At 39.6% G+C, this 23,298-nt stretch overlaps 2 protein-coding genes across 2 annotated transcripts; one reads left to right on the plus strand and one right to left on the minus strand.

The window, feature by feature from the left end:
* Positions 1-1,002: 1,002 nt before the first annotated feature.
* On the minus strand, positions 1,003-17,582 carry snta1 (syntrophin, alpha 1). The gene is made up of 8 exons (XM_079460274.1): positions 17,115-17,582; positions 9,707-9,892; positions 5,016-5,199; positions 4,746-4,935; positions 4,545-4,666; positions 3,333-3,529; positions 2,975-3,162; positions 1,003-2,868 (listed from the first exon to the last, which is right to left on the minus strand). Exons 1-8 carry the CDS (start codon positions 17,398-17,400, stop codon positions 2,776-2,778), a joined length of 1,446 nt encoding a protein of 481 aa, XP_079316400.1. The 5' UTR covers positions 17,401-17,582; the 3' UTR covers positions 1,003-2,775.
* LOC306896368 (uncharacterized protein) lies at positions 10,165-13,937 on the plus strand. The gene is made up of 2 exons (XM_079460273.1): positions 10,165-10,240; positions 10,770-13,937. Exon 2 carries the CDS (start codon positions 10,906-10,908, stop codon positions 13,798-13,800), a length of 2,895 nt encoding a protein of 964 aa, XP_079316399.1. The 5' UTR covers positions 10,165-10,240; positions 10,770-10,905; the 3' UTR covers positions 13,801-13,937.
* Positions 17,583-23,298: the final 5,716 nt, after the last annotated feature.

Raw genomic sequence — 23,298 nt, forward strand, 5'->3', positions numbered from 1 at the left:
CCCCCCTCTCCCTCTCCCTCTCCCTCTCCCTCTCCCTCTCCCTCTCTCCTCTCCCTCTCCCTCCCTCTCCCCCCCTCTCTCTCTCTCCGTAATGTAAAAGGTTCATTGGCAATTTTTCCATCTAACTAATAGAACACAGAGGCCTGCTGCCAATCTCTGTTGCCATGCCAACGGTTGCCGGGTAAAGGTGTGTTTACTGGAAGAGTTTGATGCTTGTGTTGGTCGGTCTGATAACACAGAGACATATTTTCCTTACGGTTAGCATTTGGGTCATTGTCAGGAAACAGAGGTCACTATTGATATTATTTACAGGATACATCACATCATTTTATATATTTACATACATTTGTGGTTGTATCAGAATAACTTGCATGTGCGTCTTCATCGCCTGTAAAATATAGTTATAGTGCACTATAGAATAAAAATGTTTGTCCAGCCCTGACTGTGAATTTTTAAAGAACGCATTAGTGTCACTTCGTGTCTGTTAGCGTGATTGTATATTGAACACATCATAATGTATTGAATTGAATTCTGTCTATTGGAAACACTGGTGTATTGTGTTTGAAGTCGTGACGTGTCTGAGAACGGCTGAATAACAGAAAAGCTTTGTGTTAAAGAGAACAAGAGCTCTCTCACTTCATGTTTCTCCTACAGAGCACTGAAACTGTCTCCAGCTTCTCAAAATGACCCCGGGACCTGAGAGAGTCTCCTGATTAATCCCATGGGAAAAATAAAATACTTTTACTATAGAAAACTGTAGTAAACGTTCAAGTATACAACAATATTTACTGCAGTGGAAAAGTCAAAATAGGGTATACTACAGTATACTATAGCACACTTCATATTACTATAATGCACTACAGTATAGAATATCTTTTTTTTCTGTATCTGCACTGTTGTTACTCGTCATCCCGTCACATATCTGTTATGCCAGCGTCTGGTTTGCTGTTAAATCAGTTTATGATGTCCGTGTTTCCGTCACACAATAACCACAGCTGCGAGCAAAGTCAAGGTAGATTTATTGCAATTTTATATACAAACAACTCTAGAAGGCACTCTTCTGTTTAAATAAGGATATAATATGATTTTCCTTGTTAAGCTAACATAGACTGAATATAGTTTGAATCATATATTAATTCCAGTAGAGTTTATAAAGGCCACAGAGAGAAGATTTTCCACTTCACGTTGGGACATCCAAACGTTCCTCTTTAAAGTGGAACACAAACATGTTACGGTTACAATAAAGTGAGCGGGCAGAACACAAACAACATGGTTTGAAAACAAGAGTGACGTCCGCGGTGCACATGTGCCGATACAAGTTTTTTTCCTAGAGATACACCGATACTACATTTCTCCACCATCCCTGACAGCCGATTATTCGGAGCGATATCCGCCGTTACCGATAGTTTGGTGGTTATATTAACTCGCCTTAACTAAATTCTAAATGTTAAATTCATTTTTTTTTACTTTCTGAATTTTATTAATTTATCTAACGACTTTTATTAAACGTCAAATAGGTGACCAATACTGTGAAAATCGCCTTTATCGGCCGATATGGATTATTGGCCGATATATCGGTGCATCTCTAATTTTCCCCGCCGTCAAGAAACCACCAAATGAAGGAGACTTTGTGTGGGATGTTCAGAACAGAATACAAGCAAATGTATGTGAACCTTCGTGAATGTCTTTTAACCTAATTTTGTTTCACATGTCTTGTCTTTGGGCAGACCTAATGAAATATGAAAAATTCTTCGTTTGATGGAAATGTACATCAGGAAAAATACGATATTTTGGTTTCTTTAGTACACTGCAAATGGAAGCGCATTGCATTTTGGGATACACATTTTTTGTTTTATTCTTTTGACAAGTAGGTCATCTCAAAATACCCCACACGCTGTAGTGCACAACACACTACAGAAATAGTAAGATTCGTACGCTAGTACGCTATTCCAAACATCTCATTTGTACGGTAGTAACTCATAGCGGCCAGCAGAGGTCAGTATTACACCCTTACATGAAAACGTAAGCAAATCTAGCGAAAGTTTTCTAAAATATAATCAAAGTTTGACTTGCACGGTTAAGATGAATACGACAAAAAGTAGCACAGTATTCCCATGGCTTTTTCTTTCATGTAGCTTAAAGTACCGCGGTATACATCAAAGTTTCATTGGATTGTCGTCTGAAACATTCAACATACCGCGGTTCCACGGCGGCATTTAGCAACAGTTTGTTCTGCTGATTCATGTCTTGTTCTAAAAGGAGTAAATTGCCGAAGTTAGCGATTTGGATTTTCACAGCTGCCGAAAGCCCTTTAATGATGAGATCAGCTGTTTACTTCTGTCAAATAAACACGTTAGGGCTCTGTTTCGAACCCTAGTAAGCTCCCTAACAAGACAGCATCAGAGACGTGCTCAAATACGACAGCACAATTTTAGAATTCAATCTAATTCAGTTTTGTTTATATCCAATCTACTGTGTATCCAATAAATGTTTATTAGAGAATCGGTCCAACAGTTTTATGTTAATGTTACTGAGGTTCCAACAGCCCTTGTGTTTCAAAGATTTTTGATATTCATAACAAATGAACGATGATAAAGTCAAACCCAGAAAGAGAAAGACAGAGAGGGTTGTCGAATGGTTTCAGGTTTGTAAGCTTGTTTTGGCCTTCAGGAGCTGAACGCTGACACCTGACAGTCTATGCTGAACGTTTGGCTTGATGTTCACTGGTCCTCCGTTCACTTGACCCGTGGAGCCGCGCTCTCCGGATGTTGGTCGTCATGCCAACAGCCCTAGCCGCTTGACCTTGGCCGAGAGGAAGGAGTGGATGATGAAGACGATGGTTTTGGGGCAGGAGTGAAGGTCCAGTTGCTGAAAACAACAAGAACGTAAATACGACACAATATAGATTCACGCACAAGAGTTCAGTTTGCTAACAGTAGAAGAACCAATAGAAGAAGGCGTGAAAATCTCTCACGATCTCGGCTTCCGGGCCTCCAAAGTCCAGGAACATCATCCGGACGCCGTCATCTGAAGACATGCGGAGACGCTCGAACGGTTGCTGGAGGAGGACGTTCTTCCGGACGCCGGACTCCTCCGTAAACAACGAGAAGCCTTTGTCTATGTGAACACTCAACAAACACGCCTTCTCGTTCCAGCTACAGGCTACAACACACACACAACACATTAATGTACACACATGAACAATATCTGAATAAAACAAACCTGATCCCTATTGTGATGGTGCACTGCATCGTTTAACCAAAAGAGGGCGACGTGAGTCCACACAAACCCGTGAGCTGTTTCTAGAGTCACGGTCATATAACACCTGTTACCTGTAGTGACTTCTTGTACGAGTTCAGCGGCGCTGTGACAGCCGTCCACCAGCAGATGTGTCCAGTTGGAGAGATCTTTAGCCGTGTCCACTCGGAACAGATGAGTCTCTACACCCTGTTTAGTGCCCAACCGCAGGCCGAACGTCAACTCAGAGTCGTGCAGAGATGAACTTTGACCGGGTCCAGAATGAACAAGTCTGAAAACCACAAACACATTCAAGTCAACAGGTTCAAAGATCTTACAGGCGACCTGTGGACCATTTGCTTTGTCCCGTGAAAATGTCGCATTTTCTTTCTGTTATTTGTTCATAGAAGTGCAAGTGTCCTCTTGTTGGCCAGCATCCGTGGAGATGAATAGTCAACCGCTCCACAGGATTATTGTCTTTCTTTTCAGCTGTCCTTGTATTATTTTATCACTTTTGACACGACGCTGTTTCACAGATTAAAGCTTGCAAGAGCATCTTGTAAACATCTGTGTTTTTGTGTTTTGGAGTGAGAGATTTTAAAATGTACTTTTTCTAGGTACGTATGCGATTAGGTACAATTATCAATTTAGTTTTTGACCATATTTCTGGCTAAATTCAAAGATTTCTTTCTTTCTTTTTGCATTAAATTGCAGAAAATGAAAGCTGGAGAAACAGGTGAAAAGAACAGAAAAGATACTCTGTGGTTTTTCACACCTCAAATACTGTTCAGATTCACTGTTAAACAATACACCCGTCATCTTTCTACCTGCATTTCTATATCTTTTAATGTGATAACCTGGATTTTTCTCACAGTTTACAGTCATTCACATCGCTGTTGAATGACTTTATGTCGCTCCTGACGTTTGATTTTGTTGAAATTCAACCGACACTGGACTTAAATGACCGCGTACATCTAGAAGCGATGGTTAAATGAAAACTCTGAATGGTCTCTACATTAAAAACAGAATACATATATATACATTAACACATGTATGTCTGTGTATTTGTATACACACTGCACACATATTCTACATGAACACAAACATTTATTTTGGAATCAATCGACAATCTTTGAACACCAATTCATTTTGATCATATACGAGTACGCAGGTCCAACAGAAGAGATTTGATTTTTCTCACGTCTGTGTGTTTCCTTTGCCCGGTCAGGTTTACACGTGTGTGTGTGTGTGTTTGTGTACCTGGTGGTTATTAAAGGAGGTTTACACGTGTGTGTGTGTTTGTGTACCTGGTGGTTATTAAAGGATAGCTCTTGTCAGGATTGTTGAGTATTTCTCTGTTGTCTGGCAGAGATCTGTAGAGCAGGAGATCTCTGTCCGTCAACACCGCCAGTATCGGCCGCTCAGAACCCTGACAAACATTCACACACACGCTCATTAACATCAGATAATGTGTTTCCATTGAGTGTGTCTGTCTATATGCCCGTCACCTGCTCGATGATCCAGCCGATGTGTTTGACGTCCATGCTGGGCTGCAGTGCTGTCAGCTCGGCTTTAGCGCCGGGCAGTAACGCTGAACTTGCGCTCTGGACGGCGTTGTACCAGGCCTGACCCATGGCGTGATCTTTAGCTCTTAAAAACACAGATTTCTTTCTATCTGACGACACCACCTCAAAATACCTACAGGGGAGACGGAAAGACCACGAGTTCATCTGTACGTGTTCATGACATCATTTGTGTGTGTGTGTGTGTGTGTGTACCTGTCCTCTGTGTCAGGTGGACATTGTTTGCGTGTGACGTAACACATTCTGAGCGGGATGGTCCGGGTCTCTTTAAGAGCGGGGTCTGCCTGTCTCTGAGGGGTCGCTGGTGGAGAATCGAGCACGGGAGGTCCAGATGTGGATCCGCCTTTAAAAAACGCTGACATCTCCTTAATGTACTTCACTACACAGAGAGAGAGAGAGAGAGAGAGAGAGAGAGAGAGAGAGAGAGACTTTAGAAAAGAAAGACAAGCAAGAACACAAATGTTTCCTTTAGGAAACTTTTACTCAGTGTGTGAACTGCTGGAGTTTCCAGAGCAGAATCTGGTTGAGACAAACACTCGACCGCGTATCCACATATTCATTAAATAAAGATGAAAAAAAGTCAATCTGAAAAAGCATTAACATTGCATAAAGCAGGAATGTACATTTAAATGTTTATTGAAGTAGAGATCTGACGGTAACATTCCAAATGTCCATCAGCATCACCAGATGTATAGCGGTCATTTCAGTCCAGTGTCTGTTGAGTTTCAACCAAATCAAACCTCAGGAACCAAGTCATTCAACAGCGATGTGAAAGACTGACAGAATGACAAGACACATGAAAACTGTGATCAAAGTTCAGGTTATAGATTTTGAACTTTTCAACTTTGTTGTGTTGCTTAAAAGTGAATCTGAACTTTGCAGTATTTCAGATCTGACTAAACACAGAGCATCTTTTCTGTTATTTTTATTCTTTTTATTATTTCTGCAAATAATTTAATTTAACATTTGGGAGCAACATTGTTAGTCATTCACAGAATAAAACACGTAGTTAAACACACAGAAACTGATTTTGAAATGGTCTCTTCGTTTTTTCCGTGGCTGTATGATGTTCTGCTGCTACACGGACATAAACATTTTCAACTGTACACCATAATATACCAGACAGACAGACACTATAAACACACAGACACACACACACACACACGTAAGAACACACATCACGGTTATAAATAGAAGACGCCACTATAGAGTTTCATTGAAACACACCCCAGTCTCTCTCTCTCTCTGAGCGAGTGATATAGAGTTAAAGGGGGTTCCTCAGCTCCACAACTCCCAGACATACATCAGCTGGTCAGCACATACACTAAACTCTCTCTCTCTCTCTCTCTCTCTATGTGTCTATAAATACATTTGTAGTACAGTGAATGCATGCAAATCTATTTAAGAGTGTTCTCTCTCACAAACACACAGTGTACTGTATTTTCACACATTTCATGTGTGTGTGTCCACATTTCTCAATCTTTCACCTGCTGGCCACACACACACACACACGGTCAGCACATCTATATATATATACTGTACACTTGTGTCATTTTGTTGGTAAAATACTTCCTTCTGTCCCTGTTTAATGTGGAGGCTTAATTTGTTTTTGCATTTTCAAATGAACAGATAACTGCATTTTATTTTTAATTTCCAAGAATCAATTGTTGTGTTTCCATGTTTTTATTGTGTTTAACTGTGTTGGTTAGCTGTACAACCCCTCCGAAGTTTCATGAAAAACATGAAACAACTCCTCAAATAAGCCTTTCTTTCATCATTTGATTTGTTCAACAATTCATTTACATTTGGGGAAAACAGGCTTGTGGTTTAGACCTCAGTTCACACACACATGTATGTTTTATTATCTCCGTGGGGACAGTCCAAAGGCGTAATGAGTTCTGTACAAACTGTATATTTTATCCCCAAACCCAACCCCTAAACCTAAAGATCCTAGAAAACATTTCTAGATTTTCAAAAATGATCATTCTGTACAATTTATAAGCTTTTGTGCCCGTGGGGACCTGGGTCCCATAGAGTTTGTGTGCATTCAGGTTTAGGACCCCACTAACATATAAAAACCAAGTCCACACACACACAGACACAGTTTTGTCATAATAGCTGTATTTATCCAAGCAAACATTATTCACACAACACAACACTTCCCCGTCAGTTTAGATGAGCAACTATTTATAGATGCGAGGATTCTGTCAGCACAAAAGCTCTTCAGGTCTGAAACCAAACGGTCTTTGTGGAATTAAAATTGCTGTGCGATCTGCATTTCCCAGACACGCTACGGCTCAGAGATTGCTCATTTTATAGCTCACGAGACTTGATGTCGCTTTATTAACTGTCTAATATCATCTGGAAAAACACACAAATACAGACACACTGAGAGAGCTATAGAGAGCTGAACTGAGATCAAGATCTCTTCTACAGGACACACATGACGTGAGATTACAATCGAGATTCATTTCCATTTTTGGAAGCAAAAGTTCTGCTTTCCTTTTAATCTCGCTGATGTTTAGCATATAGAAATGAAACATAAAAAGTAAACTGGGTCTGTTACATCCTATTAATGAAGTTTGTCATGTTGACTTTAAAGAGTGATGTTGTGAGTAGGAAGGAAAAGAGATGGAAGGAAACAGGGAGGGATTCACTGCTCTTCTGATGAACGAGAGCTGGAAAAAACATCATCATCTCTGAATGATTTCAATCCACCCAAAGCAGACGTTTGGAGATCGTGGCGGATTCTCAGCGATGCCACCGGGGCGGTATAGCGGCATTTGCTTGTGTATAAATATCTCAATTATATCTCAGACGTGAGATGACAAAGTCATGCGCATATCTGAAAAACCCGTAAGAGGTTCAGAGAGATCTCGACTGATTTCATTAATACTTCTCTCAAACATAATTGAGAACTCCAGAGATATGAAAGAGCAACACGGTGTGAGTTCTCTCTGTGCTCAGTTCCTGCGGCGACAGAGCAATAGTTCCTAGACACCACTAAAACGAAAGAAAGGAGAGTATAAATCTGTCTCCTCTGTCGCTGCTTGATCTATGTGTGAGAATTCCAGCCGGTTCTGCATCATTGACAAAGCTTTGAGACATCAGTGTCTGAGAGAACACAGCTACAGATTCTTTGGCTTGTTTGGCCGGTCCGGCCGTTTCCAGGTCCAGGATCAGAAGTCTGTCATGTCTCCTGCTGCCTCGTTGGACAAACACAAGACTCGGAGTCAAAGACGATGATTCTCAGCAGCGGAGCCTCATGCCCTCCGGTTGCCGTGGGAGACGGTTGACTCCTGAAGCACGCCGTGGCCGGAATGTCGCTCGGCGCCTACACAAAAATCTCCCTGAAATCACACAGGACCAAAGCCAAACTAATGCATGTACTGTCAACAGTGAAATTGTGAGAAAAGATCCATGTTTACGATGTCAAAAATAAAGAAGATCAACGTGTGTCGAGACTCTGGATCATGCGCGGTACTTTTATTTTTAAAAGCGACAAATGTCAATTCTTTTCATAATCTGGACTCATGGTGTGGGGTGGAATATTCCACCTTCACTGCGTCAGAAACACAGGGCTATAAAACGCCACCGAGAGGTTGTGATTTTAATTCCGTTAAGTGCAAAAACATGATTTGGACACGAGTATGAAGTCTCCAAAGTGTAGCCGATGTGCCTTCTTAAAATTCGGTGACATATTGTACCCTTTGATTTTTGACAAAACTGTATTTTAAACATCACACATGGGCTCAGATTTTTTTCCAGGTCAACATTAACAAAGAGCAGTAGAGACAGACACGCAGACATGATGTTCATTGAAATGAACATGAAAAAAAAGGTATGGGTTTGTGTGAGGGTTCTGGGATATAACATACACGATTTGTGCACTATGGTTTTGTCTATGGAGTGTAAAAAATCTTGTCTTTTGCATCCAAGCGTGTTGCGGTGGATGACAGGAATGTACATGCTCTCAGATAACCCTCATCTCCCTCCCTCATCTCTCTTTATTATTTCTCTCTCTTGAAGATGTGTGATTGTTTTGTCGGAAGATGGAGAGATCTACGCTGCCTGTCACGACAATAGAATTGATGTTGTATTGATGAAAGTCACAATTTTGATCATAGTGAAATTACGTTTATACAATCAATTATTTAAATGATATATATATATACTGTATATAAGAAAACTCTCACTCTCATATTTTATATTGTTATCCATAGGAAAACTTCTTTTAACCATATACCTCAACCAAAATATTATTTTCAAATACTTGAATTAGCAACATACACACAGCATCACCGTCCAACAGAGAATAAAACGCTGATGATGGCATTTTCATCACACACAACACTAGCTCATCAAAACTTCAATAGCCTTCCTTCCATTACAGACTCCATCCGAAGCTATTATAGAGAGATTTATAGAGACACTTGCCTGAACAATTATAAATGTGTGTGTGTGTATATGTACCGTATATGAGACCACAAACTCACATATATGATTATATATAAAGGGGAGCAGAACCGAAAGAGGAAGCAGCAGCGCTGGCCGTGATAACACATTTTAGATGCAAAGGTTTCTTTCACTTCACAAGCTCGTCATTGAGAGGTTTGAGTGTGATACTTCTTCCGCTCGGACCCACGCCGTAGCCCACGAAGAGCCGCATACCCTACGCCGATGCCTGCATGATGTGCACCTCTCCATAAATGCAACGCATCAAGTCACACGCATTTCAGGATGAATTCTAATGAATTGTACTTCTACATTCACAACTAAAGCTGCAACCAAAGAGACTGTTTACCTAACGCCATCACTGCTAATGCTTCTCCATCAACATACACAAGACCACACACACATAGACCAAACTAAATGGATGTGTTTACCCTCCAGGATGACCTCTTTGCCTGTTTTCTTCAGCGTCTGAACAGCTTCATCGTGGGTCGCCTCTCTCAGGTCGTAGCCGTTTACGGACAATATGGCATCTCCCACGTACAGAGCGGCTGTCTGGTCAGCCGCGAGCCCTTTGAAGATCTTGGAGATGAGAATGGGCATCTTATTCTCCTTACCACCTGTAAAACATTAGAAAACAAACACGGTTTAGGCGTGTGCGATACTGCGTAGGCTATGCTTTGGGGTTTGTTGGTAGTTAACCAAAGTAACCACGGAAATAACCATAGCCTAGTTTTCCCATGGTAATTATAACGAAACTATAGATTATATATAGATCCACACCGTTCTCTTTAGCTTTCTCAGTTCCGTCTTGTGATAAAAGAGGGTCAAGTGTGATGTGAAATCATTCACATTTCTGCATCAGAGGCTTCAAAACTCTCTAAGGCAACTACTCATCTGAGTTCTTCAGCAAACCTCTCTGTCAACTATTTATTGAAGACTGCAACTGGATTATATGGAGCAACAAGGTACAGAGCTATATAAATATTTGTAACATCCATGCTTGATACTGAATTACACTGCCAGAAGTTATAATTCAATCTATGATATAATATATATGCTCGAATTGGTTAGTAGAGTAAAGGGTTTGGTTTAAATGAACCAATGCTGGTTGTTTTAACCCACGGTTAGGTCAAAAATGAACATTCTGAGGTTCATTTAACCAAAGGTTCCCAGATATATCAGCTGCGTCTGTAAGATGTCTGCTAAAGATCTAGAAAACATCTGATCAACATCTTAGAAAAGGCAGTTTTGCAAACATTCCAAATCATAAACATCTTACAGACATCTTCATGATGTCTATATAACATAATGCATCGTGAGGATGTAAATGCAGACATGAAATAGACGTCTCCCAGATGTATGTGTGCTATCCAAGTTTGGTTAACACAACCGAGTTCGCACACTTACATAATTTATTGAATAACAGAATAGAAAACATGTTAGATTGTGTTATAAAGGTGTGCTAAAACCTTTTTTTTAACCTTTGTCTTACAGGGTGTTTCACATCAAGTCTGTAAAATAAGGAAGTTTCTCGCCTGTTGCTTTTCTGAGGCCCAGGGAAAGCCACAAACTTCCTCTTCAGCTTCTATATTGTAGAAGATATCAAACAAGAAGCTAAGCAAGCATCAAAATGAGAATCCACACTCTAGAAAGCGTCACACTTGAAGTTTCTGCGTGTCTTTTGTTTTTGCTCTGTTGTGCTCATGTCAACCCAACCCATGGATTTTCATTAAACAACTGCACAATACGTTTCCCCTTCCAGTACTCTGTAGATGTCAAGGTGACGTGCAACAGGATGGGCTACAGGGAGGTCCCTACACCGCTACCCAACAACACCGTCATTCTGGACATTTCCTTCAATTCCATCTCCAAGATTCTTCATTGGGATTTCATCAGACTCACACGTTTGATCAGATTGAACATGTCTCACAACAGGATATCTGAGGTAGAAGGCAGAACTTTTAGTAGCTTGAGAAACTTAACAGAGCTCAACTTGTCCAACAACAAACTGACAAACGTGTCGGCCGGCCTCCTTGGCGGTCTCATCAGTCTTTCTCATTTAATGCTAGACTCGAACTACATTGAGACAATCGAAAACCAATCTTTTGTATCTCTTTCCAATCTTAGGTGCGTAAACCTCACTAATAATCGACTACAGCACATTTCCAGAATCCACGCCGTCCTTAATGTACCGAAATTGGAGCATCTTTTCTTGGGAAAGAACGGCTTCACAGTACTCAACTCGAGTGACGTCCCATTCGCACTTCCCGCTTTAAAACTGTTGGATTTATCACTGAATCCATTAACAGTAGTCAAGATAACAGAAAACATCTTCCCTGCTCTTGAGTACTTGAACTTGTCACACTGTTTCTCCAAAGGATCTGTGGATTGGATGGTTTCAGACAAGACGTTCCTAAACTCCGTTGAGACACTCAATCTTAGTAATAGTAATATTTCAGAGAAACATATGGCTCACATAATACAGAGTTTCTCCTCTGTTATGTGGATTAGACTAAATGATTTGAAGGGATTTCAAGTCCGCAGAATTTTACCGGAGGCATGTTCTCCACCTTTGAGAGGTCTTACCTTTGAAGATAACAGTCTGTCATTACTAACTGACGAAACGTTCAGACCGTGTGCAATCTTGAAAGAGTTACACTTAAGAAACAATAGAATATCAAGGATGTATAAATCATCCTTCAAAGATCTGAAAAACTTGACAGTGTTACGTATACAAAAGAACAAGTTGACGCAGTTGAACGGAACACTTCAGGACCTTCCCAAGTTACAGTTACTAGACCTTCATCTAAACCACATCGAAAATCTGGACTGCTCGGATTTTGCTAATCTAACAGAGTTAAAGACACTCTATCTGCATTCTAACAGAATTATGACAATAAAGGCGTGTTTATTCAAACATTTAGCAAATCTACATGAACTCGATTTGAGTACTAACAACCTGTTAACGGTCGGTTACGCCTTCTCAAACGGCCCCCGAAATCTGAAGCACCTGAATTTGAGGTCCAACAAGTTAAGCATCATCCAAAACAACTCGTTCAAAGGTCTACGGTCCCTTCTGGTCTTAGAACTCGGAGATAATCAAATATTAGACATTAAGCCCAGCGGTTTCGCAGGAATGACATATTTAATAGAGCTTTATTTATCATCAAACAAAATCACAGAAAGAAAACTAAGAAACAACACAATCTTCTCAAGTATACCTAGCCTTCGGAATCTGGACATGAGCTGTAATTATTTGTTGTACGAAAGTCACGAAGAGCTACAACATCCTCCCTTTGCCTCTTTAACCGAACTGAAAATATTGACGATAAACAGTCAGCGTCGAGGGTTAAGCTACATGCCTTCAAATTTCCTGAAAGGCCTAAAACATTTACAAGCCTTTTACGCCGGTAATCTAAATATAGATCATTTGCATGTTGACACGTTTAGTCACACTCCCAATCTTATTATCTTGGATTTGTCCAGCAATAATTTGGCAGACAGGCATGCCTTAACAGCCATGCTTTTTCATCCAATACCCGGACTAGAGAAACTTACACTAGTCAGAGCTCACCTTCAGACGCTGGACTTCTTTTTGGAAGCAAATCTCACCAATCTTACAAATCTACGTGCCAACATCAACGACCTTCAGCTGATAAACCAAACTGTGATCCAATCCCTTCCCCATTTAAAGTTCCTGGATTTACAATCCAACAGTTTCACGTGTGACTGTAGTAACGCCTGGTTCGTCGACTGGGCCATCATGAACAATGACACTCAGGTGGCTTACCTTAACATGTACAAATGCCGTTACCCTCTGTCTTTAAGCGGCTCAAGACTGGCCACCTTTGACACCGAATCATGCAACGTACATTATGACTTTGTCTGCTTTGTTTACAGTTCTTCTGCCATCATCGTCACTATGATTATTTCATTCATCTATCACTTCCTAAAATGGCAGGTGGTCTACGCGTATTACCTCTTCTTAGCGTTTCTCAATGACAGGAAGAGGAGGGGTGGAAAGAATCAAGGGTTCCAATATGACGCCTTCATTTCCTACAACGTACGAGAAGAGCCTTGGGTTATGGAAGAGCTTGTACCAATCCTAGAGGGTCAACACGGCCTGAAACTGTGTATCCATCACAGAGATTTCCAGCCGGGCAAGGCAATCATTGACAACATCGCAGACGGAATATATAACAGCCGCAAAACCGTCTGCCTGATCACGCAGAACTATCTGAAAAGCGTTTGGTGCTCAAATGAAATACAGGTGGCCAGCTTCAGGCTCTTTGATGAACAGAAAGACGTTTTGATTCTGGTTTTCCTTGAAGATATACCCATACACCAGCTCTCCCCATATTACAGAATGCGGAAACTGGTTAAGAAGCGAACCTATCTGCAGTGGCCTAAACCAGGAACAGATACAAAAGTCTTCTGGCAGAAACTTAAAATGGCTATCGAGAGCAAGGAGACCATGGAAGATGACACACAGATTCTTTCTGGAGAAGAAAAAGAAGATCTTTAAAGATAATGTTCTCGACTTGCCACTTATTTTATCTAAGATGTCTACCATTGTAACAAAAGTAAAGTATATGCTTAACTAAAATATGTCTAAAACTAACAAAGATCATTTATTAAAACCAATTTGGTATTCAGCTACAATTTGTCTTAGTAAGCAGTAGTCAGCAGAGGAAGTTGCATCAAAGTTCATTGCACCAAAAGACATTTAAAAAAAAGAAGCCTCTGTCTTTCCCTCCACAGGTAGTGATCTGGCTTTTGTTGAAACTAGTAACTTTGTATTAGCACCTATTGTATTATTGCTTCTGTATGAAATATTGCTTATTGCTCCCTGAATCTGTGTAAGTCGCTTTGGATAAAAGCGTCTGCTAAATGACTCAATGTAAATTGTTAACTTGGTCAACTTACAGTCCCATTGAACCGGAAATTGATTGTGGGCGTGGCTTGTTGTTTCCACTCCGATTTGATTGAATGTATGAAAACAGCCGTTACATTTTAAAATGGAACTGGCAGCAGACAGACAGTTGAAGGGGAGGAGTTAACGGATGCTCCGCCCAAGCCATCTAACCACGTCTAGGGCACAGAGTTGTTATTTTTTATTTCACTGGGATTTAAAAAAAAGAAATAAATCATAATTATTTCTCTGATGTCCACGTAAGTTACTCTCTTTGGTTAGATTTATGAGCTGTAATACCATAAAAATGTCATCGACTACATCCTCGAGTTGGCGTGTGCTCCAAAATGACAGACCAGCGCTCATATATCTTCAGTGAATGAAGGTTCGCTTGTGTTCTGTAGGAGAGGAGCATCTAAATGACATTTTCAATGAAAATTTGGCAGTTGGTAATGTAGGTCTCAGGGGCTTTTATGCTGTTACTCTTATATCTGGAAGTTCAAGGGTATTTGAAATGGCCGTCTTGACTACATCCCATAAAACATTTATACGTGGACCCCTGTTAGAGTTTTATATCGATGTAACGCAGTAATTCTCAACTGGTTCTGGTTTTGCTTGACATTGGACAAGAGGGCAACCAACACAAGAGCTGCATGATGTTTTTTATTAATGAACAAAAATGTTCTTATAATCAAACATGCAGGACTTATATGAACAAAAAAAGGAATTGTAAAAACTGTGTGACAGTAAATTAAAAAATTTAAAGTGACAGTAAAAGGACATGTGACTTCACATTTGATGATATTCAGATTTAAATAATGATGTTACTCTTATATTTGATACCAATTATGTACATTATAGTGTAAAGTATGTTTTATGTTTTTTAACCAACATTTAATGTATTATTGTAAAGTCTCATGATGGTGTATTAAACTGTACATCATCTCTATATTAGTATTTACAGAACTTTGTCTCATCACATGGCAGTCCATTTTACCACCTGTGTGAAACATATAAGGTACAAACTAGACTTTTATTAACAGTTATATATCATATAAATCAGGTATGAAATACACAATTAGGAATTGTATAATATACAAAACCCACAATGAAAAAAACTGTCACCGTACTTTTCACTGTCTTAAACTGTAAAGATGAATACGCTTACTGTATTTTGTAAGTCATTTGACAATTTTACCGTAAAAAGAAAGTTTACAGTGATATACCCCGTAACATGCGAATGTGTTTACGTGACATCATCTGACCTATTTAATTGAAACAGTAAGTTGGATCGGGACATGTCAGAAGCGGTCTTGCCATAATTACCCTTAAGCTTCTTTCAGTAATCTTTTGACTTTTAAAGACACATGTGTGACACACACGACGGTGGGTGGTCGACTCCTGCCAGATTCTGTTGGCAACTTCCGTGTCTCTGTTTGAGTCTCAGCACATTATCAATCAATCAATTCTTACTCTGCAGTGCTGCCAGGACGTCCTGCACAAACACTAAAGCTAAAATGCGTCGACCTTCCAGCGATTGCATCATTCATCTGCAAATACATCCCTGTGTGTCGAATTTTCCATAGAAACACTCGGCCGTGTAACAGTTCTTGCTCAGCACATCTGCTATTGATCCAGTCTGACCATAATAACCAGTAGCCTAAATCACACGGGCTATTTCAGTAGCTTCGAAACCCTGAAAACTAACGCTCATTTTGCAACATGTTTTATTATTTGAGCGCAAAATGTAGCTTTTGCAAACATTACATTCAACTTACTAACCAATAAACAACCTTTTACATGACAAATAAATCAAAATCAAGGGATTACAAACAGTTTTTCTAAGGTTGTCCACAAGTGACAGAGCTACAGGCCCGAAGACTCGCACCACAGTAAATATAGACATCCAACTGCACTTCGGACTTAGAGCAAGGTCATCGCTCTCTTTCTCGTTCCCCAAAATAAACAGCACCACACTCTTCCCTTTGCTCTCGTTCACAGCTTTCATCTTAAGCCAGTGACAGGCTAAGCATGATGGGTAATTCACTGGTCAGCTGTTGGCACCGGGGTGCAAACGCCCTCCCCCGGCGCACACACACACATGCATTTTTCACCAACCAGTAAGTCACAAAATGAACATTATCACAGACAGCGGGCATCAACGTAAGAAACTTCAAAAGTTCAAAATCCCCATTTCAATAAAACCAGACGTCATTTCATACACACAAGCATGCGTGTCCGTCTCTAAACAAATCCTCTCCCAAATATTTACATGCAACAGATATGAGAGAGTGTCCAGATTTAGGACTGTGCTTGAGGACGCCTGAATAAACCATCGCCATAAATGACCTTAAAAACAACATTTCTGTCTTGTCTTACAGCTTACACTGATATCTCAGATATTGACACTTCACTTGACAGTTGTTTGTGTGACAGCTGTCTGAGACGGACGAATGGATATAATGTTTATCAGCAGAATCACCTATAGCTCACATAGTGTTCATATACATGACTTCATATAAAGAGATCTTTCAGAAAATGATCAACTGTAACTTTTAACGTCCTAGAAAAAACATAACAAAGCACAAAATGAAAAACTTCCAAAATGCAGTGTGAAGAAATGATGATATAAATCAGTCCTATATTTATCATGATAAATGTCATGGAACTGAACGATTAATGTATGTAGTAGCCTACAGGAACTTATCAAGATAGCACCAAGATCGCCTCGTTTTCTTGTCATTTCTACTGTTATACACTGTTTAAAAAACGTTTCTTTCTAAAAGAAACAATAGTTGTTTCCGTTCTGTAGCATAGGCTACTTTACTTTACCGCGTCGGCGCTGTTACAAAGTATCACTTACCAAACAAAAAGTTACGGAGTCAAAAGTTCTCATTGTTACATTGTAGCAAACGTTATTCTTTCACCTTTAATACTTATTCCGAGTCCTCCGACTTCTTGTTTGGTGACTCTCACGGTTCTCTTGACGTTGGTGATGGTCTCCGGTACCGGGGAGGCGCTGAGGTTCGCCGGATCCCCGTTCAACGCCCCGCCGGGCGCGGGACAGCCGCTGTTCGCGGTCTCATCGCTGTGTTCTCCGGGGCTGACCGTGAACGAGTCTCCGGTAAGGGTGGCGAGGACGCGGATCCAGTGGTCGACGGTAACGCGGAGCTCGAGCAGTCCGCTCTTCACGGGCTTCACAGCGGCCGCCATGATCAACACATTCCTGAAATACCAGCGGACGAGCTGCGCTCCCGAACCCGAGACACTTCACTCAACTACCCCCTCCTCCACACACACACACACGCACACGCACACGCACACACACACACACACACACACACACACACACACACACACACACACACACACACACACAGCTCTCTCTCCTCCGCACATCAAACCTCTCTCACTCCATTTACAATATGAAGGTCAAGTTACAATTCTAAGCACTTTATTCTGTTGAGTTACTACAATACAATCAAAGAAAGCATAAAACGGGTTGTGAAGAAATACAAAATGTCACAACAGCAACAAAAAATAAGGTGGTGATAGAAAAAAATGCTAGAATAAATCAATAAATATTACGCTGAGACGGTATTTGTGTCTCTAACAGTGTAAGAAATAATCTTCCAGATTTGTGTTAACTCTTTAGTGCCCCCAGGGCCCTTACTTTGGCTTTTACTTTCTTTTTCCCAATGTGCAAAAAGATTGACTTTTTCTGGTATCAACTTTTGTAAAACAATGTGCTCGACAAACCACACACACCAAACCTCAATGGATTTTGTCAATACAAATAAATATATATATATATATATATGTCAATACAGGAAACGCAAATAAAATAAGATAATTTATTATCTGTTCATATCCACCTGTACATAAATGTTCATAGTATATAGTCATCTGTATATATTGTTCATAGTATATACCTACTGTCATATTTTCATAGAACATTCCTACTGCAAAATATTTTTATAGTCCATGCCCACTATTATATTCTCTCATATTGTATTCTGTATTTATTCTAACTGTATATCCTGCACTTGCTAACTGCACTTCTGGTTTGACCTAAACTACATTTCGTTACACTGTACTTGTATATGTGTAATGACAATAAAGTTGAATCTAATCTAATCATTTAAAACATACAATTCCTTTCAAAGCAGCAGATTACTACGGTGACTGGTTTTCAGGTGCAGTGATCATGGTAGCAAAATGTTTTTTGTAAAAGGAAAAGCATTGTATTAAAGGGTATTCATAATGTTAAATACAGATACATTGGTGAATGTTTTAAGGGAATACATCTGCTTTTGCACATACAACCAACACAGAGTCACTAAAGTATTGTTTAGAATTTAAACAACCGAAAGCCGTAAAAGTAATTTATCTGGAAAGTACTTTTTTCAGACTCTTGCTAATGTTGTGCAAGAATGCCATGTTTACACTGACACTAGCGTGAGACCATTTAACCTCATTATCAGACCGCGTCTCTTATTTGTGAAACTCATGGATTCCACATTCTGCCTCATTTGACACTAAAGACTCCAACACTGACACTGACCTAAACACACACACTCGCTCTCCATCTGGAATCAGCGCAGAAGCCCGTTACAAAGATCATGCCACAATGTTTTTTACCACAACTTTTAGAGTTTTAGTATTAAGAGAGAGACCAAACTGTATTGAACTAAGTCTTTTTAAAAAGACAGAAACTAAAGTTAGTCCATCACTCACATAAGCTTAACAATGCAGATAATTGAGAGATTTTAGATTCACCTTTTGGCTTCATGACACATGGGACGCTTTACAATAAACCAAACCAGATAATGGCCATTTCTCAAATGCATTACTAAAACTTCCTTTATTCGGGAAGAACATGACAGGACTGTGACAATGCACAGTGTGACCCGACATCATTTCTCCAGAGAGTTCGAAACATCAGACTCATGTACGGCACACTTAAGACTCCACTGGCCTAATTAGTTGGCTGGAGAGTTTATGACTCACGCATCATTCTTTTCTACTTCCTTCTTCCTAAGTAGGTTGTGTCTGATCCCTAAAGAGCGAAAAGATGGTGAAATTCTCATTTGTGGTTTACCATGTTGGTTTGCCAATGCACTTACAACATACTATGGTTTTACCGCGCTTGGAGATGACATCTCTGTATTTTCTGATTAATAATACATTCTTTGGAGCACCATGGTATTCTACACGTATACATTTATACATATGGCAGATGGTTTTATCCAAAGTGACTTACAAGCTATACACGTGTTTTCCTTGGGATAAACCCATGAACATCCACTGGTAATGTAATGCTCCATCAATAAAGTTACAGGAACACATGCAGGTTTATGAATAGGATAATGTGATTATATTTTTAATATAATTCCATCTAAATGTTTATAGATCTATATTCTTTATGAATGACTATAATTCGTGGTTGCAAATAACCTTATATGGTAACACTTTGGCCCAGTTTCACAGACAAGGCTTAAGGCTAGTCCCAGACTAAAAGGAATGTGTGACCTGTCTTGACTGATTACAACTTGCTCAGAAATATCTTAAAATATATCAGTGTCACTGTTTTGTCTCGAGATGCACACCCGTAATGTATTGTTCTACGGTATGTTTATAAAAGCGACAATCTCTTAATTCAACTGAGGCATAGTCCTGGCTTAAACAAGGCCGTGTCTGTGAAACTGGGGCTTTGTTTTATGAATATAAATCATAAAAGTAATACTTTTAGCCAATACGGAATAAATGAATGTTATAGGGATACACCCCCCAAAAATGACAATTTTGTTATGAACTCTCAAATTTGTATAAACCTGTATACATTTCTTTATTTTGATGAACACAGTGAATATATTTTGAAGAATGTTCTGGGGCGCCATTGGCTACCATAGTAGAAAACAATATTGTATTTACAGCCTATATTTAGTTGTATTAAAAACAAAATAATATATTTTGAGCCATTTGGGGGCAAATGTCAGATGCTAACATTTTTCTAAATATCTTTCTTTGTGTTCAACAGAACAAAGTTTAGGAACTACTTGAGGGTGTGTAATTCATGACAGAATTTTCATTTTTGGGGGAACTATACCTTTAATGGCGAGTTATGCTCTTACTCTTCCTTTCCAGTAGGTGACACTGTAGTCAAAGATCCGGCCTGTAGTTCATCTAATCAGTTCAGTTCAGTTCAGTTCAGTTCATCTATTACATTTGTTCATTTTTTATTTGCATGAACACACAATATTGCCAAACAATAAGAAGATTGTGGAATATGGCATGAAAACCACCACAAAATATACAAACAATAACAAAACAAAAAAAACAATCATTTAGTAAAGTTATTTACACCCTCTGAAAATTTTAATTCATTTTTAATTAAGTTTAGTTTAAGTTATTAAACACAGGTTTGGGAGGAATACAATCATCTTTTAATTATAACCAGGATATAAAAGCGGTCACTTATTATGTGACGCTTACTATTGCTCAGTTTTAGCTCTTTTAATGTCATTTTAATCTGGAAATCTCACATACGTGTCTATAATATATCATTTTCAATTTACTTGTGATATTCATGACATGGTAAATCTATGGTTAAACTTCAATGTGCCAACGACCAAAATCTTAAAAAAGGTGCAAGGTCCCCAAAGTACTTTTCAGTAAAATGTTCTTAAAAGAAAGACATCTTTAACCTTTTTATAGTCTGGAGATCTTTTCCAATGCATAGAACCTTCTGTGCAACAAAAAGCCTCTGTTGATGTTAAATGTTAACATTTCAGAAACCTTTATATTCTTACCAAATGAACACTATTTAAAATAATCATAACAACTAAGAACACCATGGTACAAATACATACTATAGTAAACGTATGCGATGATATTAACAGGACCCGGATATTCATGTTCATTTGCATAATGGTTTGTGTATTTACCGGCATTAAACCATCTGCTCTCATAATCCTCTCTGTCTGTCTGACCTCTTTAACATCTCTGCTTTGTACCTTTGCTGTTTTTGTTTGTGTGTACGTGGGGTTTGGTTTTCGTAAAGATGTATAATTGTCTATATTTGGATCATCGAAGTTATCAATGAATTGATGTTTCAATCATCATGGTGTTTATCTGTACATTTTACACGTACGTGTATTCATTTAACAGACTCTTTTGTCCAAAGTGACGCATCAACAATCCTGTGCTGTAACAATTTCATATGTACGAAAGAATTGATCAAATAATATAAAAATGCTGTTTAAAAATTCCACACTGGACCGCTACTGTCCATTGTTTCTATATTTATGTTTGCTATGCGGCAGTCCGAAGTGTGACAAAGTACAACAACACCACCCCCCTGTGTTTGTGTGCGTGTGTGCGTTACACTGATAAAAAAATGAAATGTAAATATATGTATTTGTGAAGAGGTGCTTTATATCATCAGACAACATCGCTGGCTGCCATCTGCTCATATACAATCTTACTGCGTAAGTGGCGCGTGTGTGTATGAAGATGTCTTTACCCTGGAGGGTTAACCAGGCGTCTGCCTGCTGACCTCTGTGACCTCGGCCTTTTGCTTAGATCGCAGGAGAACAGCAGGTACACAATAACACACACACACTGAGGAACAGAGCAGCAGGAAAAGCAGTTGAACAGACCGCTGAAGGAGGCAGACGGTCCCTTTGTTGCGATGCTGTTGCGCGTGTGTGTGCGTCGCATGCCTGGGTCATTCTCAAGCTGTTGCATTGTGAAAGACCTACTAGTGTGCTAAATAGACCAGTGACGAAGATACACACACACATGGAGACACAACCCCAGCTGTCACACACACACACACGTTGACACGAGTCATATCAGCAGGCTAACTTGTGTCATTCTGTTTAATTCATGCCTGTCTTTGTTGATGTAACACATGCTCACCCTCTCAGAAACGCCGCTTCATTTGCCCGTTACGAATTATCATCACAAAGGCCGGATGGGAGTCATACACGCAGTATTCATAGACGGCACACTTACGGCACTGTTTCTACATCTTTTGTGTTCGTTTGTCTGGATCCTCAAAGTCTAACTGCTTTAAAGCAAAAGAGGAAAGAACAACTGAGAAGGAGAAACGTCTTAACCTTCCCTTGAAATCCATATCATCGCATTAGGTGACAAACCAGAGTTTGACATTTTATAAAAAATATGAGCGTTGTGCAAAGGTTGCTATGATCTTGCTCGGGGAATTTCTGTCATCCTTTACTCACCCTCGTGTCATTCCAAACCTGTATGAGTTGCTTTCTTCTGCAGAACACAAAAGAAGATATTTTGAAGAATCTTGATAATCAAACAGCACTGAACCCCATTGACTCAAAATATCTTCTTCTGTGTTCCATTGAAAATAGTTTTTTTCTGTGGCTTAATGCATAAATGTAAATGTAAAAGAGTCTCATAGAGATGTACAACCGGGTAGTTTATATTTTGCATCATTTTAAGTTTTCAATTTGTTTTTATGACTTAATTAATTGCTACCGATACGGTCTTAACTCATTATGTTATTGAATAACCATCAGTAGATAGACACAAATACAGCAGGTATGAAACGGCTCCCGGCGGAGGAGAAGCAGAACCCCCCCTCACTCCAGGACGGTGGGTGTTAATTTGTTCTTGTCGGTCAGCAGCTGTGTTGCGCACACACGAGCAGGTGGCGACTCATGGGGGGACACGAGGAAAGAACGCGTGGCATGTGTGTGTGGGGGTGCGGAGGGATCGGGAGGAGGTCTCATCCTGTTGGATGAATAGATGGAGACCCATTCTTGTATATACAGCACCTGATGCGAGGGTAAACTTGCTACAGCAAAGAAGCTGATGGCGAATGATTCAGATGCTAAAAGGAAGAACAAATGTGCTTCATATCAGCTGTGAGAGGACAAAAATCTCTTCTCTAGACTGCAGAAATTAAACATGCAAATTGCCGGTGAGAAAATACACCAATTATATAAATATATATAATTAAATTTGCAAAATAAATTGACTTTGGCATTCTGGCCATGCTTAAAAACAACACAGCTGCTAATAAAAATAAAAAGATCAAATCTGCAAACAAATTCCAGTTTGAACAGTTGATCT

This window comes from Barbatula barbatula (assembly GCF_947034865.1).
Source record: "Barbatula barbatula genome assembly, chromosome: 7".
Taxonomy (NCBI): domain Eukaryota; kingdom Metazoa; phylum Chordata; class Actinopteri; order Cypriniformes; family Nemacheilidae; genus Barbatula; species Barbatula barbatula.

What these genes read in the sequence shown, in the direction of transcription:
- snta1 (XM_079460274.1), bottom strand. Translation starts at nt 17,400, where the DNA reads ATGGCGGCCGCTGTGAAGCCCGTGAAGAGCGGACTGCTCGAGCTCCGC. An exon ending in ACTCGGAATAAGTATTAAAG is followed by an intron (nt 9,893 to 17,114) that starts GTGAAAGAATAA and finishes AATGTTTTACAG; the next exon opens with GTGGTAAGGAGAATAAGATG. An exon ending in TCGGCTGGATCATCGAGCAG is followed by an intron (nt 4,667 to 4,745) that starts GTGACGGGCATA and finishes AATGTTTGTCAG; the next exon opens with GGTTCTGAGCGGCCGATACT.
- LOC306896368 (XM_079460273.1), top strand. Translation starts at nt 10,906, where the DNA reads ATGAGAATCCACACTCTAGAAAGCGTCACACTTGAAGTTTCTGCGTGT.